This window comes from Triticum urartu, chromosome 5 (genome assembly GCF_003073215.2).
Source record: "Triticum urartu cultivar G1812 chromosome 5, Tu2.1, whole genome shotgun sequence".
Taxonomy (NCBI): Eukaryota; Viridiplantae; Streptophyta; class Magnoliopsida; order Poales; family Poaceae; genus Triticum; species Triticum urartu.
The window spans coordinates 437,757,311-437,782,201 of NC_053026.1; the positions used below are offsets into that span (position 1 = coordinate 437,757,311).

Here is a 24,891-nt window from a genome sequence, read left to right on the forward strand (position 1 = left end):
AAACGGAGCATGGATGGGAGAAAGTTGTAATAGATTGAATAAATAGATCGAACATAAAATAAAGTGCAACAAAGTATTTTTGGGTTTTTGGTTTAATAGATCTGAAAAATAAAAGCAAGAGAAAAATAGATCACAAAGGCAAATATATGAGAAAGAAGACCTAGGGCCGTAGGTTTCACTAGTGGCTTCTCTCGAGAAAAATAGCAAACGGTGGGTGAACAAATTACTGTTGGGCAATTGATAGAACCTCAAATAAATATGACGATATCCAGGAAATGATCATTACATAGGCATCACGTCCAAGATTAGTAGACCGACTCCTGCCTGCATCTACTACTATTACTCCACACATCGACCGCTATCCAGCATGTATCTAGTGTATGAAGTTCATGGAAAAACGGAGTAATGCAATAAGAACGATGACATGATGTAGACAAGATCCGTTTATCTATTGCATAGATATAGATCCCATCTTTTTATCCTTAGTAGCAACGATACATATGCGTCGGTTCCCTTTATGTCACTGGGATCAAGCACTATAAGATCGAACCCACTACCGGGCACCTCTTCCCATTGCAAGATAAATAGATCAAGTTGGACAAACAAAACCCAAATACCGGAGAAGAAATATGAGGCTATAAGAGATCATGCATATAAGAGATCAAAGAAACTCAAATAATTTTTATGGATATAAAAAGATAGATCTGATCATAAACTCAAAGTTCATCGATCCCAACAAACACACCGCAAAAGAGTTACATCATATGGATCTCCAAGAGACCATTGTACTGAATCAAGAGAGAGAGATGAAGCCATCTAGCTAATAACTACGGACCCGAAGGTCTACAAAGAACTACTCATGCATCATCAGAGAGGCACCAATGGAAGTGGTGAACCCCTCTGTGATGGTGTCTAGATTGGATCTGGCGGTTCTGGACTCTACAGCGGCTGGATGAATATTTCATCGACTCCCCTAGGGTTTTGGGAATATTTGGGTATTTATAGAGCAAAGAGGTGGTCCGGGGGGACCCGAGGTAGGCACAACCCACCAGGGTGCGCCTGGGCCGCCTGGCGCGCCCTGGTGGGTTGTGCCCCCCTCGGGGCACCCCCAGGTGCATCCAGGGCCTGTTGTGTTCCTTCTAGCCCATAAAAATCTTCGTAAAGTTTCGTCGCAATTGGACTCCATGTGATATTGATTTTCTGCGATGTAAAAAACACGGAAAAAACCAGGAACTGGCACTTGGCACTATGTCAATAGGTTAGTGATAACACACAAGCATAGGGGATCACAACAGTTTTCAAGAGTAGAGTATTCAACCCAAATTTATAGATTCGACACAAGGGGAGCCAAAGAATATTTGAAGGTATTAGCAGCTGAGTTGTCAATTCAACCACACCTGGAGATTAATTATCTGCAGCAATATGATTACTAGCAAAATAGTTTGATAATTTTGATAGTAGTAGCAGCAATAGTAACAATAACAATGATAGTAGTAATTTGTAGCAAGTGTAACGGCGACGATAGCAATAGTAACTTAGAAGAAACAATATAAGATAAATTCGTAGGCATTGGATCAGTGACTTGTTGGATGATATTCATCATGAGACAGTTGTAACCTAGAGCGATACGGCACTTGCTCCAGTTCATCGATACAATGTAGGCATGTATTCCGCAAATAATCATACATGCTTTATTAAAAGAACTTGCACGCCATCTTTTGTCCAACCCTCCCGTGGCAGCGGGGTCCCTACTGGAAACTACGGGATATCAAGGCCTCCTTTTAATAGAGAACCGGAACAAAGCATTAACACATAGTGAATACATGAACTCCTCAAACTAGGTCATCACCGGGAGTGGGCCCGGTCGTTGTCACTCCGGGGTTGCCGGATCATAACCGTAGTAGGTGACTATAACTTGCAAGATCGGATCTAAAACATGAATATAATTATGAATTCATAAATAGTTCAGATCTCAAATCATGGCACCCGGGCCCAAAGTGACAAGCATTAAGCATGGCAAAGTCATAAGCAACATCAATCTAAGAACATAGTGGATACTAGGGATCAGGCCCTAACAAAACTAACTCGATTACATGATGAATCTCATCCAACTCCTCACCGACCAGCGAGCCTACGAAGGAATTACTCATTCCCGGTGGGGAGCATAATGGAATTGGCGATGGAGATAGGTTGGTGATGACGCAGAATGAAGATCCCCCTCTCCGGAGCCCCAAACGGACTCTAGATCTGCCCTCCCAAGGAAGAACAGGGCATGGCGGCGGCTCCGTATCGTGGATCACGATAATTATTTTTCGTTGATTTTTTTCTAGAAATATGTGAATTTATAGTATCAGGGGGGTCGTCAGCGAGGCCACCAGCTGGGTACAACCCACCTGGGCGCGCCAGGAGAGGGGGCACGCCCTGGTGGGTTGTGCCCACCCAGGGGCCCCTCTCCGGTGGTTCTTGACTCCAGAAATTCTTATTATTGGTATAAAAAATCCTAAAAAAGTTTCGTTCCATTACGAGAACTTTTATTTCTGCACAAAAACAACACCATGGTAGTTCTGCTGTAAACAACATGAGTTCGGGGTTAGTTTCATTCAAATCATGCAAATTAGAGTCCAAAACAAGAGGGAAAGCGTGAGAAAAAGTAGATACATTGGAGACGAATCAGTTAGTACCAAAAAATGATATAAAATGATTATAAAACATCCAAGATTGATAATATAATAGCACGAAACAATCAAAAATTATAGATACGTTGGAGACGTATCATGTCACAACCCCAAACTTTAAGAAACGACAGCTTAGGTTTCTTGCCAAACCATAGTTCATACGGTGTCGTCTCAACGGATTTAGACGGTGCCCTATTTAACGTGAATGCAGATGTCTCTAATGCATAACCCCAAAATGATAGTGGTAAATCGGTAAGAGACATCATAGATCCCACCATATCCAATAAGGTACGGTTACGACGTTCGGACACACCATTACGCTGTGGTGTTCCAGGTGGCATGAGTTGTGAAACAATTTCACATTATTTTAAATGAAGGCCAAACTCGTAACTAAAATATTCGCCTCCGCGATTAGATCGAAGAAACTTTATTTTCTTGTTACGACGATTCTCTACTTCGATCTAAAATTCTTTGAACTTTTCAAATGTTTCAGACTTGTGTTTCATTAAGTAAATATACCCATATCTACTTAAATCATCTGTGAAGGTCAGAAAATAACGATACGCGCCGCTTGCCTCAACACTCATCAGACCACATACATCGGTATGCATTATTTTCAATAAGTCATTAGCTCGCTCCATTGTTCTGGAGAACGGAGTTTTAGTCATCTTGCCCATGAGGCATGGTTCGCAAGTATCAAGTGATTCATAATCAAGTGATTCCAAATGTCCATCAACATGGATTTTCATTATGCGCTTTACACCAAGATGACATAAATGACAGTGCCACAAATATGTTGCACTATCATTATCAACTTTGCATCTTTTGGCATCAATATTATGAATATGTGTATCACTACTATCGAGATTCAACAAGAATAGACCACTCTTCAAGGGTGCATGACCATAAAAGATATTACTCATATAAATAGAACAACCATTATTCTCTGATTTAAATGAATAACCATCTCACACTAAACAAGATCCAAATATAATGTTCATGCTCAATGCTGGCACCAAATATAATGTAGAGGTAGCGTGCCGACGGCGATCACATCGACCTTGGAACCATTTCTGACGCGCATCGTCACCTCGTCCTTAGCCAATCTTCGTTTAATCTGTAGCTCCTGTTTCGAGTTACAAATATGAGCAACCGAACCAGTATCAAATTCCCAGGCGCTACTACGAGCATTATTAAGACACATCAATAACATGTATATCAAATATACCTTTGTTCACTTTGTTCACTTTGCCATCCTTCTTATCCGCCAAGTATTTGGGCGGTTTCGCTTCCAGTGACCAATCCCTTTGTAGTAGAAGCACTCAATTTTAGGCTTGGGTCTAGCTTTGGGCTTCTTCTCGGGAGTGGCAACTTGCTTTCCATTCTTCTTGAAGTTTTCTTTCTTTCCCTTGCCTTTTTTTCTTGAAACTAGTGGTCTTGTTAACCATCAACACTTGATGCTCCTTCTTGATTTCTACCTCCGCGGACTTAAGCATTGCGAAGAGCTCGGGATTTTTTTGTTCATCCCTTTCATATTATAGTTCATCATGAAGCCTTTGTAGCTTGGTGGCAGTGATTGAAGAACCCTGTCAATGACACAATCAACTAGAAGTTCAACTCCCAGCTGAGTCAAGTGATTATAATACCCAGACATTTTCAGTATGTGTTCACTGACAGAACTGTTCTCCTTCATCTTGCAGCTATAGAACTTGTTGGAGACTTCATATCTCTCAACCCGGGCATTTGTTTGAAATATTAACTTCAACTCTTGGAACATCTCATATGCTCCATGACATTCAAAACGTCTTTGAAGTCCCGGTTCTAAGCCTTAAAGCATGACACATTGATCTATAGAGTAGTCATCAGATCGAGCTTGCCAGACATTCATAACATATTAACATCAGCTTTAGCTCCTACAGCAGGCCTTTCACCTAGCAGTGCATCAAGGACATAATTCTTCTGTGTAGCAATGAGGATAATCCTCAAGTTACGGACCCAGTCCGTGTAGTTGCTACCATCATCTTTCAACTTAGCCTTCTCTAGGAATGCATTAAAATTCAGTGGAACAGTAGCTCGAGCCATTGATCTACAACATAGATATGCAAAACTATAAGACTAAGTTCATGATAAATTAAGTTCAATTAATCATATTACTAAAGAACTCCCACTTAAATAGACATCCATCAAGTCATCTAAGTGATACGTGATCCAAATCAACTAACCCATCTCCGATCATCACGTGAGATGGGGTAGTCATCAATGGTGAACATCACTATGTTGATCATATCTACTATATGATTCATGTTCGACCTTTCGGTCTCCAGTGTTCTGAGGCCATGTTTGCACATCCTAGGCTCGTCAAGTCTAACCCAAGTATTCCGCATGTGCAAAACTGTCTTGCACTCGTTGTATGTGAACGTAGAGTTTATCACACCCGATTATCATGTGGTGTCTCAAGACTACGAACTGTAGCAATGGTGCATACTCACGGAGAACACTTTTACCTTGAAATTTAGTGAAGGGATCATCTTATAATGCTACCGCCGTACTAAGCAAAATAAGATGCATAAACGATAAACATCACATGCAATCCATCATCATCTTGTGCTTTTGATCTCCATCTCCAAAGCATCATCATGATCTCCAATGTCACTGGGTAGACACCTTGATCTCCATCATTGTGTCGTGGTCGTCTCGCCAACTATTGTTGGGAATCGTTGCATGGAAAAAAAAATCTACGCAAACGCAATGGTCTATCCATGGAGATGCATAGCAACAAGGGGAAGAGTGTGTCTGCATACCCTCGTAGACCGTAAGCGGAAGCGTTTCTGAACGCGGTTGATGTAGTCGAACTTCTTCGCGCTTCAACCGATCAAGTACCTAATGTACGGCACCTCCGCGTTCTGCACATGTTCAGCTTGGTGACGTCCCTCGTCTTCTTGATCCAGCAAGACGTCGAGGTAGTAGATGAGTTTCGTCAACACGACAGCGTGGTGACGGTGATGGTGAAGTGATCCTTCTAGGGCTTTGCCTAAGCACTACGAAAATATGACCGAGGGTGTAAACGGTGGAGGGGGGGCGCCGCACATGGCTAAAAAATTGTCTAGGGTGTGCTAGGAATCCCCCTCATATATATATAGGTGGGAGGGAGAGGGGAGCTATGAGGACCCCGATCCTAAGCCAAATTGATCTAGCATGTAACACATCATATCACTTTGCGGCCTCATGCACGGTATTCCCACGGGTGCCACCTTACCTGGCCCGGGACCGTTAGCACCTTTTGGCTCACGTATATGATAGTGTCGCTAGCATCCATATGACAGAGAACCCGGGCCGACATGACTAGTCGTAAACCCAAAGTGGCACTAACTTACAGGGACAGGCATAAAGCAATGAACGTGTCGGTCATCAGCGAGTGAATCCGGGCTGTAGCAGCTGGGCTAACAGGACTCCGGAGAATCCGAGCTGTAGCAGGCTATCAGGACTCCGGTAGACACCGCGTGACATTTCCCTGAAGGGACAGACACGGGAACGAAGAAGGACACATGCCGGCCAGCCTAAGTGTTCCGGAGCAGTAGCAAGCTACCATGGCTCAGTGGAAGCACTAGGAGACATTTCCCGGTAAGAGAGACTACCAGGGATAAACAACTAGGTTGTCGGATCCCACACATACCAAGCATTTCAATAGCATACACACAATATGCTCGATATGTGCAAATACAACATGGCATCACAACAAAACTCTATGACTCAAAGTATTTATTCATTAGGCTCCGAGGAGCCAAGTATTACAATCATGGGTCTCATGACCCAACATACAGAGCATACAAGCAGCAAGCACATGCGGAAGCTTAACTTGTCTGAGTACAGACAACTACAAATGAAAAAGGCTGAGAAGCCTGACTATCTACAAGACCCTGCCGAGGGCACAAGATCGTAGCTGAGGTAACGAGCTAAATGTCGAAGTCCACGCAGAACTACTAGCGAGACTAAAGTCTCTCTGCAAAAACATAAATTAAGCAAACGTGAGTACAAATATACCCAGCAAGACTTACATCAGAACTAGCTACATATGCATTAGTATCAACAAAGGGGTGGTGGAGTTTAACTACAGCAAGCCAGCTTTGACTCGATGGCTATCCTGAACTACGACTGCTGGCACTCTTTTGAGGTGGCGCACATGAGTCCACATATTCACCATATCAATACACCACTATGGATCCGCTCCTGTCTCCCTACGAGAACGCCATCCATAGCACTCACACTTATCTTGCGCATTTTAGAGTATCCACTTTCACTTGTCTATGAGCTATATAGGCAACCCAGAACTTCTTTACTGCGGACACGGCTATTTGAATAGATGATGTTAACCCTGCAGGGGTGTACTTCTTCACACACGCTCTCGCCTCTTACCACCATGTACACGTCGTGTATCTCGGCAACCTTCAAGCGGAAGCCTGGCGAGGGAGTCGGCCACGACTTGACTAACCACACAAGTCTCTGGTCCAGTTTTATCGCCTATTCGGGTTCCATCTGCAAGGAGATCCGACCGGGGTGTCGCTCACGGCCCCAAACGATGTGTACAGGGTTCCAAGCCCACCAAACGGGCGACGCTTGGTATACCCGGCCACGGTGCCTAGTCTGTCCCAAGCCCACCTGTACCGGGTGCCACTTGGTAGACTACTAACACTACCTACAAACACCAGAAACTAGTTGCAACTCCTGGACAGAGAACAGGTAGATTAATAAGTCGAGAGAGCTTGGAGTGCTCGGAGCCCAATGTGTGGTAGTAACTATTCATGGATCACAAACACAGAACTCAGTTCTCAAGGACGGTTTCAATGAGACAACCCACCATGTACTCCTACATGGCCTCTCACCGCTACCTTTACCAAATCGTGTTCACACACTTAGCTCTCAACAGTAGGACATGTTCACAACTTTCCAATTCATCCTCGATGAATCAAACCTGACACAACTCTAAGCAATAGCAGGCATGACAAACAAGCATGAATGAGTAGGCACATCAGGGCTCAAACAACTCCTACTCATGCTAGTGGGTTTCATCTATTTACTGTGGCAATGACAGGTCATGCAGAGGAAAGGGGTTCAACTACCGCAACATGAAAGAGTTGAATCGCTGTTGTCCTAATGCAGTAAAAGAGAGCAGGAGCGAGAGAGTGGGATTGTATCGGAATGAACAAGGGGGTTCTGCTTGCCTAGCACTTCTGAAGATAGTATAGTTCTTCATCGGTGTCATCGATCTCATTGTCAGAACGTCATCTACTGAGAGGGGACAATTACCGGCAAACAAGGAAGAACACAATCAATGCAATGCACAATATGATGCATGATCATGACATGGCAATATGCTGTGGTTGAGCTAATGCAACTAAGACCAGATGGGTTTGAGTTATTTTGAACCAAAGGTTCAACTCCAAACTCATCTTATGAATTTAGGTAATGCTTTATCATGTTTTGATATAAACAGCAGGGTTAAGTTGCTCTAACATGTATGAAACCAGTACAGATGGATAGATTGGATTTTTCTGATCATTTTTCATATATAATTCTTTGCATTTGGAGTTACAGATTAATTTCTATGATTTTTAGAAGTTTAAACAATTTTTTGGATTTTATAATTCATTTCTGAAATATAAAATCGCCAGAAAATAGTTATGAGGTCAGCATGATGTAAGCCTGGCATTAGTAGGTCAACTAGGCCGCCCCTGGTCAAACCTGACCAGTGGGGTCCACTAGTCAGTGAACCAGTGCTAGTTAGTGTCACTAACAGGTGGGGTCGGGTCAACAGCCACGTCAGCAAGTCAGCACTGACGTGTGGGGTCAGTCAACGTGTGACGTGGCCAGGTCAAACTGACCTGTGGGGCCTGTGTGGTTAGTTTAATCTAAACAGGAACTAAACCAGGGTTAATTAGGTAGCGGGCCCACGTGACATTGACCCAGGGAAGGTCAAACCCTGGTCAAATGAGTCAAACTCGTCGGCGACTCGATGCCGGCGAGGACAGATGCGGCGAAGAGCCTCGGATTTCCTTTACGGGGCACCGTTCGAGGCGCCGTTGGGCTCTATTGGTAGCTGGCGCAACGGCGCGTCCGTTGGTGGCCGTGGTTGGGCCTCGGGTGGCCAGAGTCGATGGCGGGGCGAGCTCGGTTGCGGCCACCGGAGTTCGGGTGGCCACGGGTTAGCTGCTGCAGCGTGTAAATGGGCGGGTGCTTGCGCTAGGAATGCTCTACGGGACGCCGCGAACGCGTTGGAGTCGCCGGGGTGACCAAATGGTCACTGGAGCTACGTCGACGGCGAGCTCAGGCGGCGGCGTGCTACGGTCTGCAAGGGGGCGACGGCTACGGCGAGAGACAGACCACGGGGTAAGGGGGAAACAGTGGCGGAGCTCACAGCGGTGCCATAGGGATGGTTAGCGAGCTCGGGGACGCTCGGGAGGCGGCGAATCGACAGTGGTGGTCTCCGGTGGCCGAGGTTGAAGACAAGATTGGTGAGGCCGTTGCAGACTTTCGGCGATGCGTGGCTCGGAGGAGAGCTTCAGTGCGAGGAGACGGAGCTCGTGGTCATGGTGATGAGGCGAGGCAATGGCTCTAGACGCGGTGGCAACGAGCGGCGGCGATGGTGGCTCTCTGTCTCGCTTGGGAACGAGAGGTAGAGAAGGGGAGGAGGTCTAGGGAGAGAGGGGAAAGTGATAGGGGATCAAGGGGGTCGCGTGGCGGCGTCCATGGTGAGGGGGAGTAGCTGCGTGGCTAGCAAGAGGTGGCTGCGGCTCGGCTGTGCGCGCGCCACGCGCAACGCCAGTAGGCGCGAGGAAGACGACGCGCGAGGGGCTGGGCTGGGCCAAGCAGGCCAGCTGTCTACTGGGCCACTAGTGGGCTGCCAGTAAGGCCAGGTGAGTTCTCTCTCTCTCTGTTTTGTTTCTGTTTTCTATTTCTGACATTTGTTTTAATTTGGTTTTTGAACCAAACTAATTTTGTTGCTTCTGATAAATTTTGCAGGGACTAAAAGGATTATTCCAAAGCCCCTCAACAAAAATCAGAATTATCGGAGCAATAAAGTATTTATAGTATTTATTTGATCCAATTCAAAATACAATATGTGTTAATTCAACAATCCAAAATGTCATGCAAAAATGTGCATCACCTCTGGTTGCTGTTTCCAGCATTTTCCAAAAATGATGAACATTTTTTAAGGCCATTTGGGTTCACTGAAAAATATTTTAGTTGAACGTGGTGGATTCCTTTTTATGCTAGGGTTTGAACATCCCCCATTTCAAGTTTAAGCAAAATTTAAACATGATGCACACATGGAGGGCTAGCCTAGTGCATACCAGGACTAGGGATGTGATAGGAGAGGCCAAGGAGTGCCCCAAGTAGGTCCGAATCCTACTTGGGTTCCTGCCCTTGGCTGCGCCTCCCTTTGCCATATTTGTCGGAGGGGGAAGGAAAGAGGGGGGGAGAGGGAAGGAAGGGGGAATCCTATTCCACTCTTTCCCTCCCCTTCCCCTCTTTCCTTCTCCTCTTAGGTCGGCCCATATGGGGGGGCACCAGCCCCATGTGGCTGGTGCATTTTCTCTCTTGGCCCATAAGGCCCATATCTTTTGCCGGGGGTGCCTGGAACCCCTTCCGGTGACCCGATAAGTACTCGGTACCCCCCGAAACACTTCCGGTGTCTTTACCTCTCGACCATTTCAAGACTCCTCATCATGTCCGTGATCTCATCCGGGACTCCGAATAACATTCGATCACCAAATCACATAACTCATATAATACTATATCGTCATCGAACGTTAAGCATGCGGACCCTACGGGTTTGAGAACTATGTAGACATGACTGAGACACCTCTTCGGTCAATAACCAATAGCGGAACCTGGATGCCCATATTGGCTCCTACATATTCTACGAAGATCTTTATCGGTCGAACCGTTATGACAATATACGTAATTCCCTTTGTTTATCGGTATGTTACTTGCCCGAGATTCGACCGTCGGTATCTTCATACCTAGTTCAATCTCGTTACTGGAAAGTCTCTTTACTTGTTCCGTAATACATCACCTCATGACTAACTCCTTAGTCATTTGCTTGCAAGCTTATGATGTGTACTACCGAGAGAGCCCAGAGATACCTCCCCGATACTCGAAGTGACAAATCCTAATCTCGATCCATGCCAACACAACAAACACCTTCGGAGATGCATGTAGAGCATCTTTATAATCACCCAGTTACGTTGTGACATTTGATAGCACACAAGGCATTCCTCCGGTATCCGGGTGTTGCATAATCTCATAGTCGAAGGAATATGTATTTGACATGAAGAAAGCTATAGCAATAAAACTGAACAATCAATATGATAAGCTAACGGATGGGTCTTGTCCATCACATCATTCTCCTAATTATGTGATCCCATTATCAAATGACAACACATGTATATGGTTAGGAATGTGTATTTGACATGAAGAAAGCTATGGCGGTCTTAAGAATATCCATTAGCGGTCGGGGAGGGTGTGGTTCTTCCATGGCGGCGAGAGTGAGGGGACGGAGGAATGGCACAATTGCTTGTATCCTACCATTTGAGATCACGTGCTTAGTGCTTCCATGGTACGTAGCTCTGTTGTATGCAAAGCATGCTGACAAAATCTGTACACAAAATTAGATGACTAGTGTAGTTCAAATGTCATCCAAGATCACACGACCTTAGCAAGTTTGACTTTCTTATAGCATTTCATGGTAGGCTCATCGAAACCCTGATTTTAATTTAACATCCATTTCTTTCTTTCTTTGTTTTCTTTTTCTATGACCATTTGCAAGGGGGGGGGTTCTGATTATTCTTGCTCGATTTCACATGACCACATGTCTTTGTTTTCTTTTGTTTCATAGTAGTTTCTTTAATTTCTTGTTTGTTTCCATTCTGCTTCTCTTTTATTTTATTTTGTTCTTTTTGCTATGAGCCAATATAGGAACGGGTTTAGGTCTCTTCTCGCTCGATTTCACATGTCTGCCTCTCCGAAGGGCCCCACAATATCTTCTCGTAACTTTTCGTCAAAAGTTATAGCTACACATATAAACATAAAAACCATTGAGTGCATCGACAGATATAACAATTAAGTCGTACAACCAAATAGCAATGTGCAAACTAGGGTATTGACAAGTCAGAACAAATTAAGACCAGCAGAGTACCCAACATGTCCATCCAATGGCTCTGGCTCTAGTGTTAGGACAAGTGTCGGTGCGGGTCAAGGTGATTGTGGCTTCAGTTGCTTCTCCAACATGTCCACCCTCTTCAGCATCCTAACTACCTCCTCATCCTTAGTTAGAAGAAGTGTATCTCTGAAGGTGAGATTCTCCTTCAGCTTGTTGCTCTCACCACCAACTTCTCCTTCTCCATCTTCATTTTATCGACCTTTGCCCTTAGCCTCTCAGCTTCATCTTTCCAGTCGGCCCTCTGAATCTCCACATTTTTTATATGCCCCATCAGTCCCCCCATGTTTGCTTCTAGAAAACCTACGTGGATTTCCATGCGCTCCAGCTGTATACCTATGGGAGCATACCCTCTCTGTTTTCCCTAACGAAAGGTACACCACGATCATCATGTCTTTCAAAGTGGCAAACCTCATAATTCTCTTGAATCTCGTCCCGGTAGACTCTGAAAGCCTCCGCGGTAGCTTGATGTAGTCCTTCCTCCAAGCCGACATAGGCTTTGGAGAAGGTGATATTATCCGTCCTTGGATATAATCCTCATCCTCTAACTTTGGCATGGATGAACCACCTCTGCATGCCTCATGGCACCACACTTGTGACCATTCCTTCCTTGAACAACGGTTCCGGAAGTCCATGATCATGAGTCCAAGCTCATGTCTCCTGGTTTAGAGTGAGCACACTCCAGACCAGCCGAGGTTTCCACGTTTTCTTCTCCATTTTTTCGAGTATTTTTATTTTTATTTTGTTTTCTGTTGTTTCTTTTCTTTTTTCTTGTCCAGTTTTTTTCAAAAAAAGAATCATTGGTTTTATTTGACCGTTTTCTTTTAGCTCGGTTTATTTTGTTAATTTTTGTTTCCATTTTTTTGTTTTTTTTTGCTTTCATTCTACATTTATTGTATATGTCAACAACATTTTTATAATACACATTTAACATTTTACAATAAAAATTTAACTTTTTTCATGTATGGTCAACATTTTTTATGCCCATTTTTTTACATTTTTCCAATTCTTGATTAGCATTTCTCAAATACAAGATTAACATATTTTTAATACATGGTCAACATTTTTCTATACATTTTGAAGTTTTTTTAAATGCCTCATTAACCATTTTCAAATAAAAAATTTAACATTTTTTAATACATGGTCACATTTTTCCTATAAACATTTAACATTTTTCAAATGCTTGACTAATATTTTTTGAACACTTGTTCCATATTTTTTTCAAATGGTTGATTAACATTTTTACATGCATTACCAAAAAAATTCATCATTTTTTTATTACATGATCAACATTTTTGCTATACACATTTAACATTTCCCCAATGTTTGATTAACATTTTTCAGATACTTGTTCCATAGTTTTTTCAAATGCTTGATTAACATTTTTATTTACATGATAAAAAATCATCATTTTTTAATACTTTATCAACAATTTTTCTATATACGTTCAACATTTTCCAAATGCTTGTTGAACATTTTTCAAATACTCGTTCAACATTTTTCAAAATGTTTTAAGAGGTTTTTTGCGCGCGCGCACACACACACACACACACACACACAAGAAGTACAAAAATAAAGCAAAAAAATAGAAAACCGAAAAACAAAAAATATGTTGTGCGCTCCCGCGCGAGTGGGCTGCATTTCGGTCGCCCCTTCAGCGAGTCTGAAGCCACGGTCGTTGAAGGCGAGATATAGGGGCGGCGCGAAGCCGATGCCCGGGAGCAGCTTGATTGGTACAGAAGCTATGGAGCTGAGAAGCCGTACAGGGTCATGAGGTTGTTACTAGTAAAGAAAAGGGGAAAGTACATATTTCAACCCAGAATTTATAGGAAATTCACTTTGGTATGGAGCATATGCTCCTGCCACGGGTAAAAGACATTTTAAAATGTCAAAGAAAGAAACAAAAATTTGACGCGTACATCTTGACAGTTTATGTGTGCACACCAAGTTTCATCAAAAACCGACATTTTTTATAGCTTGTGTAAAAAGAAAAGAAAAATCTCCTAAAAAACACTTTTTAACACCGAATTTTTTTCTTTTCGACACACAACACAAAAATTGTTGGTTTTTCGCAAAACGACTTTGTGAGCACGTAAAATGTTGAGCTGTACGTGTGAAACTTTTTTTCAGAATTTTGTCACATTTCAAAATATATTTAAAACACAATTTTAAACCAGGAGCATAAGCTCGGGTATCAAATCGCCCCTCTGTCTGATATGTTTTAATTGAATTTACAACCCTCAACTCTGAAATCGGTTAGAGCACAACCTCAAACAATCGGTACCTGCTAGGCTATCACCCTCAGACGATTGGAAGGTACTCCCTCTGTTCCATTTATAAAGTTGGATCATCTATTTTGAAACGGAGGGAATAGTTTTGAATGGTGTGGCATCTAATTGACTAGTCAACATTGGAGTGGCATATTCTAGTCATCATTAATTAATAAGAACAATGACCAGTCACACGTGTCATTCTGTATTCATTTTCCTCTCACTCAGCTACACAACAGCATGAGCCCATCGGACAGCCCCAACAGAAATATCACACACAACTATGGCAACATGTTGTGCTACACATAGTAATGGCGACTCTCGTGCTCTTATGGCCTAGCGGGCGATTCTAGGGAAATGATAATAGCGATGAGGTGTGCGGCAAACACAAAACACGCCAGCATGCCAGAACACGTAGATGGTCAGAGATGCAGTGGCGGAGTCAGGAAATATGGATCAGAACGGCCAAGTGCCGTCAAAGTAGGTTAAGGAGGGCCAAAGCATAGGAAAATACACTTTTAGCATCAAAATATTGCTAATTATGCATTGTTCATCAGTGAATTAGCAGCAAATTTTCAATGTCAGGGGGCCCAGGGCCCCTGCTGGTCCCCCCTGTCTCCGCCACTGCAGAGATGTGGTCAAGCAAGTGTGCAAGGGGTTCTGAAATTGGTGTTGGCGAGTAGTGAGTTCAAATTGGTAAATGGGTCGATCAATACCGAGAGACGGGAGTTGGTCATGGAGAATTTGAGAAATTAATGAAAAGTGTGAACATCAAAAAGCTTCAAGAGTACATATATGTATATATTCAGTAGTATTCAGTGCATAAGAAAAAAAAGTGGATTATAGATGTAAAACGAGGCAGATTGATATGCATGTGGGGCATGCAAAAATGATCCCCGAAGAAAAAGAAAAGGACGAGACACCTACGGATTTGACTCGAGATGACTATATAGAGTCATCATGGGGTCATTGAGTACGAGGATGATGAGTTTAGTTAACTCTTTTTTTTGCATTAATATATGAGTTGTTCATTTTCACGCGGATGAAGGAAAAGGCTACTAGGATGATGATGCAATGGATACTCCAAGAAGTTGAGTACACAAAACAAGAGCGGGCGAGAACTTAATTTTCACAGGGAAGAACTGGCAATTATGAATAAAGAAGTGACTAGGTTTGCTGGTGGAATCATGTGAAGTCAAGAAAGTAGCAGCGGGTGCTGGTCATAGTAAGAAGTAACTTATACTAGTGTCATGCATATGACACTAGTCTAAGTTACTACCTTCATAGTGCAAAGTAACATACTCCTAGATTGCTTCATTTATTAGCTCATAGACTCATTTTGCCTCGGGAAGCGCTATGTTACAGTAACATATTAGTATGTTACCACAAGCACCTCTTTTCTTATTAAATACTTGCCACATAAGCAAAATTGTCTTAGGATGTGTTAAGTTACTACATAAGTTACCCCCATTATGGTTAGCCTCATGATAAATGGCTAATACACGAAGGTTCGTGCATGATGAATTCATGAGGTGAGGACATATTTGCAAAAGCGAAGTTTAATTAGCAGAGAACCAACATGCGATTTGATGGTTAGGAGTTAGGACAATGACACAGCTAGAAATTGGGCAAGGCCTAAGCAGCCTTCCTTAACTGTAGCATTTACTGTTATTACAGTGCTATAGTTAGCTGCAATGTACAAAGGGAATGGGCTTCAAGCCCCAGGCCGCTGCCCCTTTTGCTCGGGGCCTGTCTCCGCCCATGGTTAGGAGGGTGGTTATGCCTTCAACCCAGCAGAAATCAAACCCTAAGTTTGATACATATATGTCTCATTGACATAAAGGCGAAATATTTTTTTTACTGGAAGGCGGCGTTTTCGTTGACAACATGTTTGTGGTGACTTCGTTAGTCTCAAGATCCGCCAACTCAGTCTCTCTCATATGCTCTGTGTTTGTGCGTGCATTCATAGGGGTGCGTGTATGCATTTGTATTTTATTTCTAGACAAATGTAACTAATATGTTTGAGTTGAACATGTGTAATCTAGGCCTATTATATAAAGGCCAAAAGAAATAGACCTAAGGTAGTAGGCTGGACAAATATCACGAGATAGACAGGCAGAGTACTCGTGACATGTGGTCGGAGATGCTATTTGATGGGCCTTTGTTAGCTTGCTGTTGATGTACTATGTCGACTTAGTATATGAGAAAAAACACATGTAGTCATGCCATAGATATGTAGTCCAATATTGATGAACCGCATTAACCAATCTTATTATTTGATGTGATGATTGCTTGTCTTCGAGGATCGACGTGCGTCTTGGTTTTCTAATCCCAATCAATTATAGCAGGAAAAATGACCATGTGAGTCATGTACTTCCTCCTCACGGTTTAGAAGGCGCGCTTGAAAATTCTCTGGGACCTAGGTGGTTATTTATTGGTTGTGAGATGGGCTAAAAAATAGTATTCACACTACGCATGTATATAGAAATAGTATACCGGAGTACTAATTAGCTACTAGAAATAAATGTAATGCACTCTAAACCTTGTCTATTGTGGAAACGCACGCAAATTTAACTGTGTCTTCTAAACTGTGACGGAGGGAGTACGTATTGTTCGAGACTATCTTAATGAGAAAATTCAGCATTTCTCTTGCAAATATCCAATTTTGAGCCTGGGCTCATCTGCATTGGTGGACAGTAAATTTGAAATAAATACTAGATTCCTTTTCTAAATCTGATTATCATTACTGTATTTCGCATGAAAGATGTTTGAGTACTTGAGGTTCGTGTCAATTTTCAACGCATTCGGAAATCTAGGTAGATGTCAGTAAAAGAACAAAATCGGCTCAAACAGCGCATAAATAGTAAACCTTTTCATAGACTAAATTTATCTCTTTTAATTTTATTGTTCATGGGTGGGAGCAGATGATGGGAGCCATTTCGCCTCTTTCTTTCTCTTGTTTCTCCTCCAAAGTAAGGAGACAAGAAGGTTGGATCATTATGACGTACGCTTCTCTTAATTGACGATGGTTGCTATTCAAGTGCGTTGGTTCTCTAAGGCCTTAGCACGACGACTTCCCAACTGTCTAGCATAACAAAGTTTGTCCGCCTTCGATGATGGAGGGGCGGTGACAACGGCCCGTCTTCAGCTCGCTTCATTGGTTGTAGTTGTCACTAGGTGGTCTATGGACAGGTCCTGCATTTTGTTCTATTGACAAAGATACGGCGAGTCAGCTCTTTAGACACTCGACATCACGTGCAACGTGTATCCACTTTTGGGCTTGCCTTCCTATTTTAAGTAGGAAAGGAGACCATGTGAGTCATGCACATATCGTTCGAGTATATATCTTAATGAAAAGCCAGCTCTCTAGTTTCTCCCAAAAGGAACAAAGAACATGGAGTGAAGAGGAGAAAAACGCAGCATGCATTTTGTTCCTCTGAACCCCCGAGATGCCGAGCTACCAGAAATGAGGGAGTAGCTCTTGTCCCGGCGTTCATCACTCCGGCACTCCACAACGCACAAGACAAACAAACGAAATGCAGCTTCAAAAAGAGAACAAAGAACAAACGGATGATAAGACCGTAAAAATCCACACGGAGACAGAAAGCGCGCGCCATAAATTTAACTCCACCTCCCTGCAGCGTCGCGTTCAATCCCTGGCGTACGCCCCTGCACACATGCCTCTGCAGTGCCCATGATCAGTAGCTTCCGGGACGCAACGATGCCCTGGCTAGCTGCTACGTACTATACTGCCGCTGCCGCCGCTGCTGCGACCTGCAAACTCTGCGTGCGTCGATCAGTCATCGAGTACATGCGTTGTTTTGGAGAATGGCCGAGGGAGGGTGGCAGTGGCAGGGGAGCCATATGCGCGGCAGGGGGAGGAAACAGTGGCGTGATCGGCATCAGCCAGCCACCATGGCAGGCGTGCGCAGGCAGGCAGGCCGAGCGAGCGAGCGAGAGCTCCCACTGATCGTCGACTCGCTGCGCGCAACAGAGCGACACTGCTTCGCTCGCCTGCCGGGCCGGGGCTGCCGCAGGACCTCTCTCGATCGTGGCGTCGGGCCGTCGACCAGTGTATGCGTTCCGACTTTCTCTGCATGCACCGGCACCGCTCGAGCAGTGGCGCTACTGCGCGAGCTATAGGTAGCGGGCTGCACCTGCACTGACAAGCAGCAAAAGGCTGAATCGATGGCGCCAAATCAAATCCACCTCAAAATTCTTTCCCCGTAGGGTTCACTCCTAGGACTTGCTGTCCAGAAAAATATCGAAGCAAATACAATCCGGCGTAAAAGTGAAACTAGCAGAGTCACCATACGGCTCCAAGTCGCCATGATTTATTTTGAAGGTTGTGAGTGTTGGTTTGGAACGTGCGTCATTCGCCGACTGCTCGCACGGGAGGAAATTTCACCTCCCTCCTCAACTTCCCGTGCTGGCCGTGGCAATTTTGCCGCCAACTTTTCTCTTCTCCACGGCTATAAGAGCATCTAGTACAGCTGATATGACAAATATGATCCTTTGAACGCTTGCGGACGGCGCCGAACGCGTCTATAGGTAATGACCGGGCACTACTCAAATCAACACAACTATATCTAGACATCTCATATTAAATTCTTAAATCCATACAAAAACATGCAAACTTAAAAACCTACGTACTACGTAGCTACTCCTCGCCGAAGATGTCGACAATCTCCGTGCCCGGCTCCGGGTACATGGGCGGCAGCTGCAGCTCCGGCCTCCTCCTCCTCTATCTTCGCGTCGAGTTCGGCGAAGAGCGCGTCGGACGTCGCCTGCTCCTGCCGGAGGAACTGCTGGTTGGCCTCCACATAGGCATCATCCTGGATAGACTACAGGATGGCCTGCTGCTCCACCATCTCCGCGGCTTGGGCGACGGCGAACTCCACCTCTGCCTCCGCCATGGTGACCCCCCCCCCCCCCCCCGGGGGGGCGGCTCCCCCCCCTCCCCCCCCGGGCGCCCGCCAACCCCACCCCTGCCCCCGCCATGGTGCCCCCCCCCCCCCCCAGCGGGCTGGCTGCTTCGCCTCATCCTCCTCCGGACCCGCCACCTCCATCGGCTCCGGCAGCGGCTCTCCCTCCTCCTCCAGCTCTGGCGAGTCCGGAGGCAGCCCGATAGCAATTTGGGCGGCATGCCTTGCCTGGATCTCCTCAGCAATCTGCCTCCGGCGCTCCGGCGTGAGCATAGTGTACGTGGTGATCAGTCGTCTGACCATGGCAATGCCAGAGAGAGTGGGAGAGCGGGGGAGAGGAACCGGACGGGCTCGGGTGGCGGCGCAGAGAGGAAGGAGGTGGGTGGGATGCCGGCCGGCTTAAATAGCCGACTTTGGCCTGCCGGTCAGTCCGGGCATTTGAGGCGCCCGTCTGGGTCAGATTTTCATGACTGGTCAGTGATCATACAAGACGCCCGAGCGTTTGAGGATGGTTTGGGGCACCCGACTGTAGATGCTCTAAAAGGACAACCTTCACTCCCTTCTTGCTGCCCACAACATCCATTTCCTTTCCCGCTGCTCACAACGTCCACTATCACCTTCGGCGGACTGGTATTGTTCTAAAAGGAGGAGCGGATCGGAGGAGGAGAAGCGTTGGAATAATTACATCAACCATTTTGGTAGACATAAGGATTTTCGCAAGGATTATCGTATGTCTCCTCAAAATGGTTAGCATAATCTATACAATTAGGTGGGAAGAAAACGATAACTCGATGGCGAGATGTGATGTGTGTGGAGTGAAATCGTCGTTGTGCTTGAAACTGTGAGAAGCAAAGAATCCATGTGGAACATGGATTCATGGCCCTCGGAATGGAGTCACCGTCCACGCAATCAGCACCCAAAGCTGAAATTGCCGCTAGAAACGTGTCGCCGCCGCCGAAATCGCCCCCAGAACTGGCATCCCATCGGAATCATCCTCGCCCTTGCTGTCGTGCTTGTAGTCATCCTAGCCCTCACCCTGTGCTCGGGTTAACTGAATGCCGTTGGTGTAACTAATTATATGTGTATTGTAGATTAAGAAAACAAATATGTCCCACTGACAAGTGGGTCCCACGATACGAAGGTGGTCATTATGGAGACTGTGACTTTGCACATCACCTCAACAACCTCCATACCCATATGGAGCGTGCTCCATATGCAAATGGAGACCGCCAACATAGCGACTTTGCTAGAGCTTCTCTAACATCATCTTTATTGCAATGTAAGCTTATTTTATTAATACAAGTCTCCTTTCGACCAAGGCATGCTTAGAGGCACAACAGGAGCTGTACTTAGAGATGACAAATGAAGATTCATTGTTAGAGAGAATTGGTGTGCAGATGTTTTAACAGCAGAAGCCATGGCACTACAATTTGGCATATTACTTGCACAAAAGGCAGGAAGCAACCATATTGTTGTTAACTCCGACAATATGGAAGTAATTGACACAATGAAGAATAGAGGACATTCATCGGGAGCGGCGGCTCCTGTGTTTGATGATTGTTATTTTATGGCTTGTGATTTCCCGTCAATTAGATTTGAACATTGTAATAGAAAGGCAAATAAAGTAGCTCATGAAATTGCTAGATTAGCTAAAAATTTTAAGAGAAGGGATTGGTTCGAGGAACCTATCAATGATATTGTAAATCCTATAGACGATGTACCATTATTTCTAATAAATAAAGAGGATGTTTTACTTAAAAAAAAGTCTCCTTAGTTTTTTTAACCATGCAAGAGGCATGCATGTGTTATATAAAAGATTCAGTTGTTCAGCTATTTATGAGGAGTGCACTTTTATTTGTCGTAATTTTGCTTCAGTTAGTTTTCAACACTGCCCTAGGGAAGCCAATATGGCGGCTGATATGTTGGCTACTATGTCGGAGGACTCGCGAACCATTGTATGGCAGTCCGAGCCTCCGGGTTTTTTGTTAGACATTTTGTCAGAAGATGTAGCCTTTTTTGCTCATGAAATATAAACCGCCATGATGGCATTTCCCTCAAAAAACCTTTTTCTGTTTTAAAGCTAAGTAAAATTGTTCTTAAACTTTGCTAACAAGCGTTTTTATTTTCTAATGTTGTAATAACAGTTTTCTCCAATGTACTTTCCTACTTTATTTTGAATGTTTCTACTGCATTATGTGCATGTACTTTCCTCTCTTTTTTAACGTTTCTGTTGCATTATGTGCATCTTCACTTTTGCTGGCTAAGAAACTTATAAACATGTACTGAATGTCAAGTAACTCCTGGGTTTTGTGATTAGAACATCAGCATTAGGGGAGAGGGGCGGACACTACCCATTTTTTTGAATAAACAACGCTTTTAATTGCTTATAAAGTACTAGTAAGGAAATATAAACAGTACACAACCGGCCGGCATCTACACGATTGGGATACACAAAACCAATATCAACGCACATACATCAAGGATCACGCTGGTAAAGGGCAAAGATATACAAGATGGCTAAACGGATTGAATGAAAAACAAAAAGAAAGAGAGAAAAGGTAGAGCCTGTTGTTTTTTTTTAGACAAAAACCGCCGGCATTGCCTCGCGGTGGCCGGCGATGGCGTCGATCCTCGTTTTCCTCGGCACCTCGCTGGAATCGGCAGGAGGAAGGGTTTGGGGAATGTTGAGGTCATCACCTCAGCACAAGCCAGACACACGTTTATACGGGTGGTGCCAAGGAAACCATGCCAAAGCCGAAGTTACATTCGTTGCCCCGATCATGGCACGTAGAACGAGGTTTCGGCTCCCCCCTTTTCTCTTCACGAGCCGAGATCAACAAATTCCAACACTGGAAAGTCGAGACTTTCTCCGTATGCTCTTTCCCACGAGGCCATGATGAGCTTTCCGGCGACGAGGCAGTAGTACGACCCACTCCGACTCCGACCAAATCATGGCCTAATCACACGCAAATCCGCAACCTTCCAAGCCCTCCCATCAATCAAAAATCATCCTATATAGCACCCTCGCCACCGGCTCACCGCAACACGCCTCCCCCAGTCCCACTCCGTTTCCCGAGCACACACGCAGCATCATTCACTCACTCACAGGAGCGCTGGCTGGCTAGCTAGCTCCCTTCGCTTCACGTGTCCGTCTCCATCCCCGGCCACCAACCGTCGCCAACTTGCCATGGAGAAGACCTAGCCAGCTCGCGCCCTTTGGTCATTGGGAGTTGGGGGAGAGATCCACCGGAGGTAGACAAGGCATGGCATTGGAGGCCGCGGTGCTCTCCCGCGCTGCTGCTGGTCTCTTCGGTCGCTGCGCCATGGCGGGGGCGGGGGCGGGGGGAGCTTGGAATGGTCTGTTCGGCGGCGGCGAAGGGCTGGCGGGCTTGGACGGCGGGGACTGGGACGCCGCCGTCGCGGCGGCGTGCTCGTCGATGCTGCTGCCTCAAGCTGCGTTCCAGGAGCTGGACATCTCCGCCGTCGCCGCCACTGCCGCTCCGCAGGAGGAGTCCGGAGGTCGCGGCGAGATGAGCGCGGCCGGCGTGGGTCAGGATGATGCTGCGCCCGTGGCGGCGGCGGCGACGGGGCGGAGGAAGCGGCGGCGGACGAGGATGGCCAAGAACTCGGAGGAGGTGGAGAGCCAGCGGATGACCCACATTGCCGTCGAGCGCAACCGCCGCAAGCAGATGAACGAGTACCTCGCCGCGCTCCGCTCCCTCATGCCGCCCTCCTACGCGCAAAGGGTACGTTAACAGCCGCCATTGACCTCCTCGACCCCTTTCCTCGGTTGTTTAAGGAGTAGTTGACACTGAAGTGTATGCTATTGCTGCGTACTACGTAGGGTGATCAGGCGTCCATCGTCGGAGGTGCGATCAACTTCGTCAAGGAGCTGGAGCAGTTGCTCCAGACGCTGGAGACGCACAGGCAGGCCCGGGAACACGCGGCCGCCGTCGACGGCGGGGAAGCGCCGCCACCGCCGTTCGCCAACTTCTTCACCTTCCCGCAGTACTCGATGAGCGCCACCCCGGCACCGGCACCAGCACCTCCGGCGAACAACGACGAGGGCGCCGACGGCTGCGCCGAGGCGGAGGCGTCGGGATCAAAGCCGTCGGCGGTGGCGGACGTGGAGGTGACGATGGTGGAGAGCCACGCGAACCTGCGGATGCTGTCCCGGCGGCGGCCGAGGCAGCTGCTGCGGCTGCTGGTGGGGCTGCAGGGCCACCGGCTCACGGTGCTGCACCTCAACATGAGCAGCGCCGGCCACATGGTGCTCTACTCGCTCAGCCTCAAGGTACGTTACGTAGCACGCCTAGCTACACGTTCTGCCCGTACAAGTAAACAACTCCGGCTTTTGTGATATGCATGCATATGGCCCTCAGTCCAAGGGGGTTTACGGCAGCAGTGCCTCTATATCTGGTTAGCAATATCATACCGCTTCAGCCTGAAACAAGCTGGTGCCTAGGTTTCCGTGCTTTTTGTATTTTGCGTTGTCCTCGACAGCAAACGCCTCCAAATTCTCCCAGCTGTTTACTCTAATGGACCTCAGCAAACCTAGCTAAAACGTCCGGCGTGTTTCCAGTTGGAATCGCTGTCTTAGTAGTAACTTAAATTACTGATGAGATCGTACGATGTGAGTCGGGGTTATAACCCTAGGCCTAGTAACAATAGCCTTTGTGATTCCTTCCTAAAAAAAATACAAAATCACTGAAGTGCATCATTCAAGCTAATTTAGCCCTAGGCGTAATCTGATGCTGGAAATATTTGCAGGTGGAGGACGATTGCCAACTTACCTCCGTGGCCGAGATCGCCACCGCGGCCCATCAGATCGTCGAAAAGATCCAGGAAGAGCAAGAGCTTACTGCGGCGGCTTAGGGCAGCATCTCACCTCACATTATGCAATGCGCAACATTAGTTTATTGTAGCAAGTTAGGCCACTCGTGTGCAAACCAATAAAGTCCATCTCTGCAATGCAATGCTTAGTGCTGAATCCATGGATGAAAAATAATGAATTTGTTCATGATGTGCATCGGTAGAGATGTTCCATGTAGAGTAGCTAGGCATGTGTTGCTTCTTCTGTTCAAAATGGGGGGCATGCAATATTGCAATGCAATGCAATGCTTCCAAACCGCTTGAAAGTTGAAGGCAGAGAACAATTCCATGCATGGCAGACATGACATATGGCATTCCCTGTGGCCTACCGTGCTCCATAGGATCGGGCACTGTTGTCCGCTGCTGTTCCTCAACCTCCTCGGTGCATCCTGTTCCCCCCGTGAAGCGCCATTCCCTGCCAAAACACCAACAGACACCATCTCCCTTTTAGTTCCAAACGAGTAGCACGATTGATTACATCCTTAATCGGTTATACTCCTGGATACTGGAGTAGTCTAGGAGTATTTTTCATGTCTTCAGCGTGCCATAGTAATGACAAGTCCGTTTCTGTAAAGAAGGCAGAGCCTTTTAGAGAAAGCAGCGTAGCACAGGGACACGAACACAGGCCAGGCAGGCATGCAGTACTGCAAAGCCAATCGATGGATGCCAAGACAAGCAGAAGAGAGGAGCTCCAAAACGCAGGACGCTTTACCTGTGCCGTGTCGTCCCATTGACCCAGGGAAAAAGATTCTAGAACAGGGCGCTTTACCGGAATAGCCTTTTACCATTTCCATGTAAGCATGATTGACCGAATAGTGGAGCGGGGGCTGCAGAGGCCGCCCCGTTTCTGCGAACAGCGATGCTCCGCACCCGGCCGATTCGACCGACGGGACAAAGCACATGCGCAGCTTTGCTCCCATGCAGCGTGTCGC

At 45.9% G+C, this 24,891-nt stretch overlaps 1 protein-coding gene across 1 annotated transcript; it reads left to right on the plus strand.

The window, feature by feature from the left end:
• Positions 1 to 22,070: 22,070 nt before the first annotated feature.
• Positions 22,071 to 24,215, plus strand: LOC125509606 (transcription factor bHLH94-like). The gene is made up of 3 exons (XM_048674612.1): positions 22,071 to 22,833; positions 22,932 to 23,381; positions 23,858 to 24,215. Exons 1-3 carry the CDS (start codon positions 22,351 to 22,353, stop codon positions 23,960 to 23,962), a joined length of 1,038 nt encoding a protein of 345 aa, XP_048530569.1. The 5' UTR covers positions 22,071 to 22,350; the 3' UTR covers positions 23,963 to 24,215.
• The last annotated feature ends 676 nt before the right edge of the window (positions 24,216 to 24,891 follow it).

Bases quoted from the DNA above. Each gene is read 5' to 3' on its own strand.
- LOC125509606 (XM_048674612.1), top strand. From the start codon at position 22,351: ATGGCATTGGAGGCCGCGGTGCTCTCCCGCGCTGCTGCTGGTCTCTTC. The intron at 22,834-22,931 runs GTACGTTAACAG...CGTACTACGTAG, and splicing joins CGCCCTCCTACGCGCAAAGG to GGTGATCAGGCGTCCATCGT. The intron at 23,382-23,857 runs GTACGTTACGTA...AAATATTTGCAG, and splicing joins TCTACTCGCTCAGCCTCAAG to GTGGAGGACGATTGCCAACT.